Below are 14,990 nucleotides of genomic sequence, written 5' to 3' on the forward strand. Positions count from 1 at the left end.
TTTCTATGGGAGTGAATACACACGTGTATGCGTCCGAGTTATTTCGAAATGGCACAAAATGTGCTGGAATGTCGTGAAGTGACCGAATCAGGTAACTACCCCCTAGCCCCCCCTGCTCCAGCCCCCTCGATGGGGTTACGGTGTTGCACGGCGTTATAACGATGCCGTCTTTACGGTAATGTTTTGCTCATTTCCCCATCAGGTGGAGAATGAAATAAAACTCGAAGTCTAAAGCCTATAAGCGTTATTACGTTTTTTTATTTTCGGCTTCTGACTTCTTCCTTTGTTTTTTTTTTTTTTCTTTTTCTTTCAGGCAACCAGACAAACTGGTGGTGGTGTGGACTCGCAGGAGTCGACGGAAATCCTCCAAGGTGTGTAGAACCCGTGTAGTGCCCATCTTAACTTCTGGTTTGTATTCACGTATAATCTCATCATCCCAGAAGATGACGGGTTCCCTTTGGAGTCTGGTTTCACCTCTGTTATGGATTTCTGTAAAGCTTTAAAAATAAATCAAATCGAGTAATTCTTTCGTTTAGAAATTGTCCGATGAGGCGTGAAGGTTTGTTTGAGTGTATTTCAGCTAGGGCTGGCCAAATATGATGATGATATAATGTCTATACTGTGATTAAATTGTGTCACAATAGTACAACACAATATCGTACTCCAAAAGTTTATACCTTTTCAAAAATTCTAATTAAAGTGATTAGAGATGCGCCGATACTAAATTTCGTCGCCGATACCGATAAGCGATTATTCAGAGTGAGATATCGGCCGATAACGATAACCGATACCGATTAAGTTCGGCCTTTTATTCCTTCTTTTAAATGAATAATAATTCATTTAAAAGAATTCTATAAAAACTTGATTCTCTCCATTTCAACAAGTTGTTTGACAGTAACCGGTCTCATCAACATTAACACATTACTGTAATTAACATGAACACATGAACTCAATTCTGAAGATTAACGTAAGATTATTAACTTATTGAATGTTATTCATTCATATGAACATCGACTGAATTCTAAAAAAAAAAAAAAAACACCTGTTAGTCTCACGTTCACTCTCCACAAACACGAGCATTTCTACTTCATGACTGAACATCAGACTGGTCGTATATAATATCAACTTTTTTATATATTAACATTCACTGGATATGAAATATACTACTCTACAAATATTTTTTTCCGTGCATTATATAATTTTTTTGTCAACTCACCTTCATTGAAATCTTTCAGCGGCGGACTGGCGCTCTAATTCAGCTCGAGTAGTGCGGGGGTTCAAAATCGTTTGACGCCGACGCCGAAACTCCCGCTTCACCGCTGCTCACGTCCGGTGTAAGATTTGATCATTACAGAGATTACACACTGCAGTTTTATCATCATTCCACGAAATCCATGTGTTTTCCCGCCCTCTTTTGATCGACAGGATATAAAATCGGTGCATCTCTAAAAGTAATCCATTGTCTTGACGGAAATGTTAGCGTGTCGTTTTTCGATTAAAACGAGCAGATACAGTAACTCTGAAGTGATGCAGTTGATTCGATGGTAAAACTTTAATGTGTCATTTTATGAAATATTATTAGAGTTCATACAATTTATTTATTCATTTATTAATTTTTCGGACATGTTTGGTCATAGTAGTAGTACATTAAACATGGTATTTTAATATAAAAAGAAATGTATTACGGATTTGTCAATAAAGTTACTTTTGATAGTTTAGTTTTTAATCCACACGACTGTGGTGTTAGAAATTTCTTCATGTATGCTGATGAGATATTTTCGTCATATTGCCCAGGCCCTAATTTCAGCCATATTCCTTATTTCACTGCATTTCAGCTTTAACCAACTGTGATGTCTGGTATCATTTATTATACTCTCTCTGTCTCTCTCTCTCTCTCTCTGTCTCTCTGTCTCTCTCTCTCCATTCTCCCAGTAAGGGAATTCCACTCTTTTTTTTTATGAGCTTACGTGAAGATAGAGGAGTCTTTGGACGGTTGAACAATTCAGTCGACTTAACCGACGGAAAAGCAGAACGTACCGTAAAACACACACGCACTTATTTCCCCGAGTTTAAGCAGGAGCAGTATTAAGCTGATATGGGACTCTGGAGCGGTGCAACAGAAAAGCGTTTGCTCTGTTGTCCAGAGATCATGAGTCTGAATACCGACGATACCGCAGCCATCTGTGGCCGGGAGTCCGGGAGAGCGCAACTGGCCGGGATCTGGTGGGAGGCGTGGCTCCTGCCAATCACCGAGACACTAGCCAATCACTGGCTTCATGTACAGTACTGTGCAAAAGTCTTCGGCACCCTGTTTGTTTATTTTTAGTACAAACTTGGTTGGAGGTTTTATTTGATGACTTCTGCATTATTGAGTCAGTACAAAAACATTTTAGATTCCTAAACAGTTAAGGTCATGGGTTACTGATCAGAAGGTCAGGAGTTCAAGTCCCAGCACTGCCAAGCTGCCACTGTTGGGCCCTTGAGCAAGGCCCTTAACGCTCTCTGCTCCAGGGGGCGCCGTATCATGGCCGACCCTGCGCTCCGACCCCAACTTCCTGACATGCCGGGGTATGCGATGAATATTTTTCAGCACAAAATGAAATGTAACAGAAAAATGTTTGTATGTCAGTAAAGAAAGCAGCATGTTTCATAAGAGACACGTTACACAAGAGACAAAAGAACAGCGAAGGCTGCCGGATTTTGCTGCAAAAATAAGCAGCGAGTGCGAGAGTCGAAGTCTGCAGAAGAACCGTGGCTGGTTCTGCAAGACGCTCAGTAACACTTACAGCTCATTTCCTTATAAAACCGCATTAATTCTAGCCGAGACTACTTTAAAAATAAATAAATAAATAAATATTTTTAATATAAAGCAAAGGGTCATCACAGCAAGTATTTATTTTTTTTTTTTTAGAAAGGAGAAACGTTGAATTTCATTATTTTTGAAGGCGTCTTTGCGCTTCGGCATTTCAATGCATGTGCCGAAGACTTTTGCACAGCACCGTATGTGGAAGAGGACAGAGAGCGCTCTTCTTCGAGTGTGCTACGCCGTTCAAAACGACGCGGTTCTTTAAGGAAGCACGTGTTGGCCTTCATGTAAATTAGGGAGAAATTCCGGGGGCGGGACGAGCTGATAAGCTGACTAAAATTCTGCATGTTATATTTCTGAAGAACTACACTAGTCATCACGCACATCTGTCGGTCATTAAAACCCCGAACCAGTGAACGACGTTCCCGAATGATTGCCTGCAGGACATGGAGGTAATTAAGTGTTGCGTATTTAAGCGATGTGGACGCAGCGGCATTTAAAAAAAAAAAAAAAAAACGCCGTCCGAATTACAGTCGGATTCTAAACTATAAACGGATTCTTCTGCACTCGCTCACGTTCACGATCGAGGATCACGTGGCCCTGACGATGTAGATTTGGAAATTGACGTCAGTTTGATTAGTTAGAGGTGATGTCAGTGCTGCGAAAGTACCATAATTATCCATCTGCTTTCCTCAAACCCTCTGCGTCCGAGCGTGAGCAGAAACGCGGCTCGTTAGAATTTTTAACCATTTTATGCACCCTGTTTTAGTGTCATCGATTAATAGTGAGTAGTTCAGCCTTCACCGGCAAGTCTCACGACCCTAAACGTTTAATACGCCACCCACTGACTACGTTTACACGGACAGCAGTAATCTGATTACTGACCTTATTCTGAATAAGACAGTACTCTGATTAAGGTGTTTACATGAGTCGCTTTTAGAATATTCCTTTCATGTTCCCGTTTTACGTGTTATAGAACAGAGATGGATTAACGGCACACGTCATTACGTCACCGCGCCACGCCGTCCGACGTCCCCTCCAGAATTTCACGTATCGACATGCAGTTGGTCTCCGTTATGGAACCGTATACAGTTTTGGGTGTTTTTACTTTTAATTTTGCGAAAGCTTCGAGTGCGGTTAATTATTTGTCGTGCTGTACGTACAAATAGACGACCGATTGAAGCCGTGGGCTGCGTCCCAAACCGCGTACTTGCCGCCTATATAGTAGCTGAGATACATGTCTTTATCCTACCATATAGTAGGTAAGTACGCGGTTTGGGACGCAGCCGTGCTCTCTCGTACGTAGCAGGGAGTTCAGTGAGCACGAAGTAAGGCTCATTGTAGTCTGTTTTAACGCAGCAGGTGTGAGATGTGACGGAAAAGGGAAATGTTGAACGCTGAAAAAGGATGAAAAATTTCCCACGCTTTCCCAGCACTAGCAATGCTCACGAGTTGATTGCGTTGCTATGGGGACAGTTCTGTCAGTCAGTTTGATCTGACACGCCCACACAGTTCTGATCAGGCGGAAAAGCAGACTTTTTATTTATAATTTATTTGTAGTTTTATTGCTAAATATATAATATATATAAGTCCAGGAGCTTTAAAACCACCACTACAGGATGAAGTCTTGCAATGCAACAACAGTTTTCTCATTATCCGTGCATAACAATGCCCATTAGGCTTGGCACCGATGCTTTATCTCAGCTCACAGTACAGTGTTTCCTGCAGTGCCGTGCCGCTCGCACTCGTTCAGCACGGTGTCGAGTTGAATCGGATGTGTTCGGGCAAGAAATATTGTACACACTTGGTCTGGTGTTATCTGGAGCCCAAATCTCAGCTTCATTACAGACACACTTGTTTTCAAGTCTGCATATCGATGTGGCGCGTCATCGAGGAGTTGCGACTGTGTGTGTGTGTGTGTGTGTGTGTGTGTGTGTGTGTGTGTGTGTGTGGTGTTCGGTTCCACTTCCCGGGAATCCGTGTCGAGACAGGCAGCAGGGTAAATGGTCCGTGAAGCAGCGTGTTACAGCGGTGCGCAACTGTTGGTTTTATTCATGCGCACGGTGGGTGAAGACTCGATTTCCGCCCAGCTGCCCGGGCAGGTACGGTAGTTATCTCGTCACGGCATTTTCAGATCCGCCGCGTTTCAGGATCATCGTCAGATCATCGCGGAGACGCAATGAGGTTGGATTTTCTGACTGCAGCAGCAGTAACCGACCGCCACCACTACAGCATCCGCATCCCAGACCGGAGTTTCACACTGAGCTGAATCCTGTGCCCTGCTCCTTGCTCTGGAACATGCAGAGAATAGAACGGAACAGAAACGCATGGTGCACGCTGACTCCAAATCCTGCCTATGAGCACTGGAATCCCTGAAGACAGAGCATCAAGACAGACCAGCTACGAAGATACAGTTACATAAACATAATCTTCTGCTCATCCTCAATGAACCGGCGGACACGACTGCCAAAAAAACCCTTTCAGAAATAATCAGAGAAAGCCAAAATAAAAATCCCGCCTTCAGACAACAAACCCGTGATCAAGCAGTACAGGAGCGACAAACGGCAAGTGGAGCGGGAAAATGACGTTTACATTCACGGCATATGGCAGACGCCCTTATCCAGAGCGACTTACACTCTCTCATTTACACAGCAGAGCGGCTGAGGGGTAAGGACCTCGCTCGAGGCCCAGCAGTGGTAGCTGCTTCTTCTTCTTCTCCTTCTTCTTCTCCTTCTTCTTCTCCTCCTTCTACTTCTCCTACTTCTTCTCCTCCTTCTTCTTCTCCTCCTTCTTCTTCTTCTTCTCCTTCTTCTTCTCCTCCTTCTTCTTCTCCTCATCCTCCTCCTTCTCCTCCTTCCCCTTCTCCTTCTTCTCCTTCTACTTCTCCTTCTACTTCTCCTACTTCTTCTTCTTCTTCTCCTTCTTCTTCTCCTCCTTCTTCTTCTCCTCATCCTCCTCCTTCTCCTCCTTCCCCTTCTCCTTCTTCTCCTTCTACTTCTCCTTCTACTTCTCCTACTTCTTCTTCTTCTTCTCCTTCTTCTTCTCCTCCTTCTTCTTCTCCTCATCCTCCTCCTTCTCCTCCTTCCCCTTCTCCTTCTTCTCCTTCTACTTCTCCTACTTCTTCTTCTTCTCCTCCTTCTACTTCTCCTACTTCTTCTTCTCCTCCTTCTCCTTCTCCTCCTCCTTCTTCTCCTCTTTCTTCTTCTTCTTCTCCTCCTTCTCCTTCTCCTCCTTCTTCTTCTCCTCTTTCTTCTTCTTCTTCTTCTCCTCCTTCTTCTCCTCCTTCTTCTTCTCCTCTTTCTTCTTCTTCTTCTTCTCCTCCTTCTCCTCCTTCTTCTTCTCCTCTTTCTTCTTCTTCTTCTTCTCCTCCTTCTCCTCCTTCTTCTTCTCCTCTTTCTTCTTCTTCTTCTTCTCCTCCTTCTCCTCCTTCTTCTTCTCCTCTTTTTTCTTCTTCTCCTCCTTCTTCTTCTCCTCCTTCTTCTTCTCCTCTTTTTTCTTCTCCTTCTTCTCCTTCTCCTCCTCTTCTTCACCTTCTTCTCCTTTTCCTTTTTCTCCTCCTTTTCCTTTTTCTCCTTCTCCTTTTCCTTCTTCTCCTTCTCTTCTCCTCCTTCTTCTCCTCCTCCTTCTTCTCCTCCTTTTCTCCTCCTCCTTCTTCTCCTTCTTCTCCTCCTTCTCTTCTACTTCTTCTTCTTCTCCTTCTTCTCCTCTTCTACTCCTTCTTCTCCTCCTCTTTCTCCTTCTTCTCTTCCTTCTTCTTCTTCTCCTCCTTATTCTTCTTCTTCTTCTCCTCCTTTTCCTTTTTCTCCTCCTTCTCTTTCTCCTCTTACTCTTTTTCCTTCTTCTCCGCCTTCTCTTCTACTTCTTCTTCTCCTTCTCCTCCTTCTTCTCCTCCTCCTTCTCCTCCTTCTTCTTCTCCTCATCCTCCTCCTTCTCCTCCTTCCCCTTCTCCTTCTTCTCCTTCTACTTCTCCTACTTCTTCTTCTCCTCCTTCTCCTTCTCCTCCTTCTTCTTCTCCTCTTTCTTCTTCTTCTTCTTCTCCTTCTTCTCCTCCTTCTTCTTCTCCTCTTTCTTCTTCTTCTTCTTCTCCTCCTTCTCCTCCTTCTTCTTCTCCTCCTTCTCCTCCTTCTTCTTCTCCTCTTTCTTCTTCTTCTTCTTCTCCTCCTTCTTCTTCTCCTCTTTTTTCTTCTTCTCCTTCTTCTTCTTCTCCTCTTTTTTCTTCTTCTCCTCCTTCTTCTTCTCCTCCTTCTTCTTCTCCTCTTTTTTCTTCTTCTCCTTCTTCTCCTTCTCCTCCTTCTTCTTCTCCTCTTTCTTCTTCTTCTTCTTCTCCTCCTTCTTCTTCTCCTCCTTCTTCTTCTCCTCTTTTTTCTTCTTCTCCTTCTTCTTCTCCTCCTTCTTCTTCTCCTCTTTTTTCTTCTTCTCCTCCTTCTTCTTCTCCTCCTTCTTCTTCTCCTCTTTTTTCTTCTTCTCCTTCTTCTCCTTCTCCTCCTCTTCTTCACCTTCTTCTCCTTTTCCTTTTTCTCCTCCTTTTCCTTCTTCTCCTTCTCTTCTCCTCCTTCTTCTCCTCCTCCTTCTTCTCCTCCTTTTCTCCTCCTCCTTCTTCTCCTTCTTCTCCTCCTTCTCTTCTACTTCTTCTTCTTCTCCTCTTCTACTCCTTCTTCTCCTCCTCTTTCTCCTTCTTCTCTTCCTTCTTCTTCTTCTCCTCCTTATTCTTCTTCTTCTTCTCCTCCTTTTCCTTTTTCTCCTCCTTCTTTCTCCTCTTACTCTTTTTCCTTCTTCTCCGCCTTCTCTTCTACTTCTTCTTCTCCTTCTCCTCCTTCTTCTCCTCCTCCTCCTCCTTCTTCTTCTTCTCCTTTTTCTCCTCCTCTTCTTCTCCTTCTTCTTCTCCTCCTACTCTTTCTCCTTCTTCTTCTCCTCCTTCTCCTTCTCCTTTTTCTCCTCCTCTTCTTCTCCTTCTTCTCCTCCTTTTCCTTTTTCTCCTCCTACTCTTTCTCCTCCTACTCTTTCTCCTTCTTCTTCTCCTCCTTCTTCTTCTCCTCCTCCTTCTCCTCCTCCTCCTTCTTCTTCTTCTTCTCCTTCTTCTTCTCCTCCTCCTCCTCCTTCTTCTTCTTCTCCTCCTTCTCCTTCTTTTCCTCCTCCTTCTTCTCCTCCTTTTTCTTTTTCTCCTACTCTTTCTCCTTCTTCTACTTCTTCTCCTCCTCCTTCTTCTCCTCCTCCTTTTTCTTCTCCTTCTCTCTCCAATACCTAAATGCTTAAAATGAGCAAAATGATGTGTGAGTAGAGAGACTATTTCAAGCTTGAAATGAGTGAAAATGTGTAGAACTAGGATTTAGTCGTCTTTGGTTTGTTGTAATCTTGTAATAGGAGATGATACAAAAACCTGACTACATCCAAGATATTTCCCTTTGCTAAGATGCCTTTTTTTTTTTTTTTTTGCAGTGCAGTGTTCATTCTGAAAGCTGTTTTCGTTTTCTTTTAATGAAAGTATATTTTCCCGAACAGCTCATTTGTTTTTGTTAGACTAGTCTCAGACTAGATTTTAGTCCCTTTTTCAAGCGCGACTCACATTTTCCTCGACACTTCTAGCAGCTCACGTCTGCGGAAAAATGTCACCAGCAGCCCAAAACGCTTTCTCGCCGCAATCCAATCTCACTAGCGTTCGAACCATTAGACCCGTGCTGAGGCGATCTCACTCCGCTTATCATTCCGGTCCGTGCCCAAATCTTTAAACCGAACGAACTTGCGCTAGGGTTCGGTTCAGATGGACGAAATCCTGCGTATGTGGAAACGCCCTATGGAAAACTACAGCAAGTGTTCCTGAGATCCTCCGTCAGATAAAGCAGCTGATTAGGTCATGAATAGCGATCTTACAGAAATAAAACTCGCATTTTACAGAAAGTAGAATAGGATATTCGTGGTTTTGCTGTCTGTTGAAATAATGGAATGAAGTGCCTGAGTGACGCATGACCCCGTGTGTCTCTGTGTTCCTCTCCTTCTTCTCCGTCTTTCAGTCTCATAGCTGGCAACCGGGAATCAAAAACCCGTACAGAGGAGTGGTGGTGTGGCCCGTTCCTGAGAACGTGGAGATCACGGTCACCCTGTTTAAGGTACGTACACACACACACACACACACACACACACACACACACACACAATGTTGATTTAGTCAAATTGATCGACTTGGTTTAGATTATTTTGTTTAAAGCAGAGGTTCTCAAGCTTTTGTAAATAAAGCCCCTCCATGCCTCCCCTATCATGTGGCACGCCCCCCCCCCCCCCCCCCCCAAATTTTGGAGAAGACCAGGTACAATGATTATCTATTCCATCCACCCATCCAATGTTTCTGAGCACGAGAACTAGGCTGTAATAACGCGGGCCATTTTACATGTAAAACACGTCGCATTCCGTTCGTCTTGCGTTCTAAAAACGTTCGCGTGTGAATGATGTAAATTGGGACGAAGGGCGCGTCTCGTTATCCACGACATCGTTAAATCCCCGGCTCTCGGCCCCTCACTGAACAGAGCGGACGCGGAGAGAGGTGAGAGTGCAGCGGGAAAGAGAGACCTCGCGCTTGAGGACAGTACTGGGGACATTTGGAAAGTCGCTAAGGTTTGTCCAAAAAGTCATTAGGTGCTTTTTTTTTCATTCATTTTTTTCAAAAAAGTCGCTAAAGGAGTCTGAAAAGTCGCTAAGTTGGCAACACTGGTCTGCACTGACGGCTAGATAAAAGGCAGGATAAGCTCCGCCTCTCCCCAGCAAGAAGAAAATACAGAGGGAGAGGGAACGCGGGGTTTTTCATTTATACACATTCTATTTGAAAAGCAATAAAACGCACCGAGTACCCAAATGATGACACTGGTTTTCTTCTTAAACAATTCCCACCCCCCTTCCGATCTCTCCTCGCCCCCCTGGTTGAGAACCACTGGTTTAAAGGAACAGTTTGACCGGAATTTTTCTAAATTCTGCACTCAAGGTTAATGTACAAGCCCTGGCTAAATTGATGGGATCGCCACACAGAGAGTTCACCTGGATTATTTTTCATATTATTTTTATACACAGATGCGGCACGAAACAATTTTTTGTTTAATAATTGAACATTCTGGCTTGGTGAAACATACCTCAGACAAGTTAAGTGAATTTATTCGAATTAATGGCAGATCTAGTAGTGGGAAAAAATGATGGAGTCACTCAATGTTGAGGAAAATATTAGGGAATCATCTGGTAATTTGCCACAATGAATAATAATTAAAAAAAAAAAAACACTACAAATAACACAACAAAATTTGTCATTTTCGCACAACCGAGTAAATCTATCGGAGTGGATTTTTGTCGATAACCGATCTAATCTAACGTTTATATCCCTTTTTATTTCATAATCTGATCATTTATCTTGCTCTGCTTGTGTATTCTGTGCATAAAAATCACCTTAATGGTTCCAGCACAAAGATCTGTATACAGATTTTCCATCGTTTGAATTTGTGTCTAATTTCACAAGTATGTCGTAAAGGAAACGATTGGTCTGGAAGGAAAAGAGTAGCGCTGTGTGTTTTGGGTTGTTTGGGGGTTTTATTGTCTCTGATTTCTGGTCGCGTCTCCTGCAGGACCCTCATGCGGAGGAGTTTGAAGATAAAGACTGGACCTTCGTTATCGAGAATGTAAGTGCTCTGTACCTGTATGGTGGAAACACTTTCCTCTGGCGTTGGTACATTTAAATATACGGACGCCGCTCCAGTTTGGGTTAAACGGTAGAACAGGTGTCTGTCTACCTGTCTGTTTTTCTAAAGGTAATGTGAAATGTGACAGGGCAGAGGATCTCACTCTGAGGAAAGCACTGTCTGCCCAAAGTCAGGGGAAAAGTTCATTCAGATGGGTTAGAAATGGAGTACCTTATTTACTCCGAGTACCTTATTTAATCAGAGTACCTTATTTAATTTAATTTAATTCAGGGCTTCAGTGATGATAGCTATTATTTGAGCAGATGGAAGTAAAAGTTTAGAAGCTACAGGTTGGATCTTAAAACCTCACTTTACACCTTTCATCAGTTTGCACCCGTGCTTTGTGACTGTCTCCACCTTGTGGCTGAACTGAGTCATTGCACACTGTTCAGTCTGGAGAAATGAAAGGAGCAGGAGATAATAACATGCCTGGAATTTAATACGTGAAGAAGCTCTTCTGATTCACGTTTAGTGATAAGTTAAGAAGCTTCATGAAATTTACATAATGTGTGAATACATGTAGTAGATGTTTATGTGCTTAGTTTGTATTTTGTAAGAGATGGGACCAGTTGTCATTTTTTCCCCCTGCTGTTGCTTTGACTTTCACTGAATGTGTTGTTGTTTATAATTTGTGTATTGGTGCAGTGTTATCTGCCTGTTTTACTGACACATAAACATGTTAGAATTACCCGTGGGAAATGACACACTTCAGTCATGTCTCAGATTAGTGTTCTATACGTTCGTTCTCAGTGACTGCGTTAGACTTCTGTAATGAAGTGAAATATATAGATATTTTTTAAAGCAGGTGAAATGGAGGATCTCTTTTGGTATTGTCTGTCTGTCTGTCTCTCTCTCTTCTCTGTCTCTCTCTCTCTCTGTCTCTCTCTCTGCCTGTCTCTTGCTCACTCGGTCTGTCTCTCGGTCTCTGTCTCTCTCTATCTGTCTGTCTGTCTCTCTCTCGCTCACTCTGTCTGTGTCTCTGTCTCTGTCTGTCTCTCTCTCTCTCGCTCACTCTGTCCGTCTCTGCTTGTCTCTCATTCTCTCTCTCTCTCTCTCTCTCTCTCTCTCTCTCTCTCTCTGTCAGTCTGTCTCTCTTTCTTGCTTGCTCTCACTGGCTGTCTGTCTGTCTCTTGGTCTCTGTCTGTCTTTCTCTCTCTCGTGCTCTCTCTCTGTGTCTGTCTCTCTCTGTCTGCCTGTCTTCCTTTCTCTCGTGCTCTCTCTGTTTCTTTTACTCTCTCATTATCTGTCTGTCTATCTTTTGCTCTTTGTTTGTCTGTCTTTCTTTCTCTCTCTCTCTCTCTATCTGTCTGTCTGTCTCTCTGTCACTCACTCTGTCTGTGTCTCGGTCTCTGTCTGTCGCTCACTCTCTCTCTCTCTCTCTCTCTCTCTCTCTCACTCACTCGGTCCGTCTCTGCTCGTCTCTCATTCTCTCTCTCTGTCAGTCTGTCTCTCTTTCTTGCTTGCTCTCGCTGGCTGTCTGTCTGTCTCTTGGTCTCTGCCTGTCTTTCTTTCTCTCGTGCTCTCTCTGTTCCTTTTACTCTCTCAGTATCTGTCTGTCTGTCTTTCGCTCTCTGTTTGTCTGTCTTTCTTTTGCTCTCTCTCTGTCTCTTTCTTTCTCTCTCTCTCTCTCTGTCTGTCTGTTTTTCTCTTACTCTCTCTCTTTCTGGATGAGTACCAAACAATCGGCACCAGTCCAGTCTTGAGTCCATCTGTCTGCCCAGCAGAGAGAGAGTGAGTGAGTGAGAGACACACACACACACACACACACACACACACACACACACACACACACACACATTTCTGGTCGCACCTCAAACACATACACATATGCTCTCACACAAAACAAACATGTATTCATGCACAGAAGCGTAGTTAATATGCGCAAACACACATACAGGGACTAACTGTAATGCCAGAGTACACACACTCACTGTCTTACACACTCTGTGCCTTGATTGACGCAAATTCCCTCTAAAGCTGAAACACACACACTCTCTCTCTCTCTCTCTCTCTCTCTCTCTCTCTCTCTCTCTCTCTCTCTCTCTCTCTGTCTGCTTCCAGGTTTGACATTAAGTGCTGTTTTATTTTTCCTGGACGAATAAGTGAAGTTGTGGCGTCTTGCTGGAGAAAGGCATTTGTTGGTGGATTTCTTTTCTTTTTGTGCGCTTGGTTAATAAAACAAGTCGATTTAACTTTAATAGATAATTTTTTCTTTTTTCTTTTCGAGAAACAGGGAGCTGGCAAGACTGAAAAAAAAAAAAACCCCCGGCAAGTGTTATTACATCACAACATATAAAAGCCAATCAGATTCCAGTATGCAGGCCATGCAGACCCAGTACCATGGAGATAGGCTTTAGTATGTAATGTTTTCATTTGAAGCTGCATTTATTAATGCATGCAGAAGTGGTGGCGTGTTTGTATTGGTGGTGTTTTTGTTGTTTTGTTTATTTTTGTGAAGTGTCGCGTCAAGCAGTTATTCAGTTTAGAAAAAGCTGTGCAGTAATAAATGGATAAAAGTTTATTTTAATCAGGTCATAAGGGGGAAGTTGTGCATGATTTGTGTATATAATGTGCTCAGGGGTGTAATGATAGGGATTGACATGAGACTCTTGATTAAATGCGTCTCCATATCAGACAGTACATCTGTAATAAAGCTCTCTGTCATGAAATAATGCTGCTATGAAACTCTCCCTCCTCTGGAAAAGTCACTTCCTGTTTATCTGCAATCAGAAGGGGCTGTAGAGGGTAAAAAACAAAAAACATGCTTATCCTAAGCACACTGTTTTCGCAAGCCAATGTGCAAGTGTGCTAATGTGCAAGTGTACCAGTATACCAGTGTACTAGTGTACCAGTGTACTGGCTCCTTCAGCATCAAGCAGGCGATGTACTAGTGTACCAATGTACCAGCGTACTAGTTCCTTCAGCATCAAGCAGGCGATGTACCAGTGTACCAATGTACCAGTGTACCAATGTACCAGTGTACTAGTTCCTTCAGCATCGAGCAGGCGATGTACCAGTGTACCAATGTACCAGTGTACCAATGTACCAGTGTACTAGTTCCTTCAGCATCGAGCAGGCGATGTACCAGTGTACCAATGTACCAGTGTACCAATGTACCAGTGTACTAGTTCCTTCAGCATCGAGCAGGCGATGTACCAGTGTACCAATGTACCAGTGTACTAGTTCCTTCAGCATCAAGCAGGCGATGTACTAGTGTACCAATGTACCAGTGTACCAATGTACCAGTGTACTAGTTCCTTCAGCATCAAGCAGGCGATGTACTAGTGTAGCGATGTACCAGTGTACCAATGTACCAGTGTACTAGTTCCTTCAGCATCAAGCAGTCGATGAACTAGTGTACCAATGTACCAGTGTACCAATGTACCAGTGTACTAGTTCCTTCAGCATCAAGCAGGCGATGTACTAGTGTAGCGATGTACCAGTGTACCAATGTACCAGTGTACTAGTTCCTTCAGCATCAAGCAGGTGATGTACTAGTGTAGCGATGTACTAGTGTACCAGTGTACCAGTGTAGTAGTTCCTTCAGCATCAAGCAGGCAATGTACTAGTGTACCAGTGTACCAATGTACCAGTGTACTAGTTCCTTCAGCATCAAGCAGGCGATGTACCAATGTACCAGTGTATCAATGTTCCAGTATAGCAATGTACCAGTATACCACAATACTACAATGTATCAGCATCAAGCAGGCGATGGAAGATTCCCCCAAAAGCTTTCTGGTGTTTCAGAGCATCTTGGCTTCCCGGTAAGTTGTGAAGCTGGTGGCTAGTGTTCTTCCTTCTGATCTGTAGAGAGCTGTGTGACTTTCTAACAGCAGAATATGAAATCCAGAGCCCCGAGCGTGGATCTGCCTGGCCCGCGGATCCATGTCAGGTTTCAATTATTGTCCTTTTATAACGTCGGTCGTTCTTATCAGTCGAAAACGGAAACCTAAGACGCGTTCGGGCAATGCTTATCTTTGCTGTGTCGAAATACGTATCGAGACACCACCACCGTTTAGTATCGTCACAAACCCTCTCTATTCCCCTAATAATGTCCTTTTTTCTTTCTTTCTTTCTTTCTTTCTTTCTTTCTCTCGGCGCTTCAGGGGAAAAGTCCTGTGGCTTCAGGAGAACGTGAAGGACAGAAAATGGAGGGGAAATAATGAAGTGAGAGTGAAAAGAAGAGGAAGAAAGGGTTCTTAATTCCTCTTGTCTGTGCATACCTCACTAATAACGGAGTGATCAAAGACATGCCAAACATCTCTCTTCGTCACACACACACACACACATGCTGTGTGTCCTTGCATGCTGAGAGAGAGAGAGAGAAGGGAGGAGAGAGAAAAGGAGAAAGAAAAAAGGAAGAGAGGTGAAGGGGAGCGCGCCAAGTGAGACTGACATCAAAGCTCCTTGGGCAGGCCTATTTGGCACCAGATTACTCTCTTTGTGCGCTTTGTGTGTGTGTGTGTGTGTGT

General features: G+C 43.4%; 1 protein-coding gene across 4 annotated transcripts in view; it reads left to right on the forward strand.

Annotated features, from left to right (window-relative positions):
• The window catches only part of ehbp1 (EH domain binding protein 1), a 163,483-nt gene that overhangs the window by 20,471 nt on the left and 128,022 nt on the right, over nucleotides 1-14,990 (forward strand). For 3 of the 4 annotated variants that reach the window (XM_053632663.1, XM_053632664.1, XM_053632666.1), the window contains exons 3-5: nucleotides 314-371; nucleotides 8,815-8,910; nucleotides 10,405-10,458. In XM_053632663.1, the coding sequence (XP_053488638.1) occupies nucleotides 314-371; nucleotides 8,815-8,910; nucleotides 10,405-10,458 (208 nt within the window). Of the gene's footprint in view, nucleotides 1-313; nucleotides 372-8,814; nucleotides 8,911-10,404; nucleotides 10,459-14,689; nucleotides 14,714-14,990 lie in introns of those variants that run through there. The other variant, XM_053632667.1, reaches the window with a different exon arrangement.

This window comes from Ictalurus furcatus, chromosome 9 (genome assembly GCF_023375685.1).
Source record: "Ictalurus furcatus strain D&B chromosome 9, Billie_1.0, whole genome shotgun sequence".
Lineage (NCBI taxonomy): Eukaryota > Metazoa > Chordata > Actinopteri > Siluriformes > Ictaluridae > Ictalurus > Ictalurus furcatus.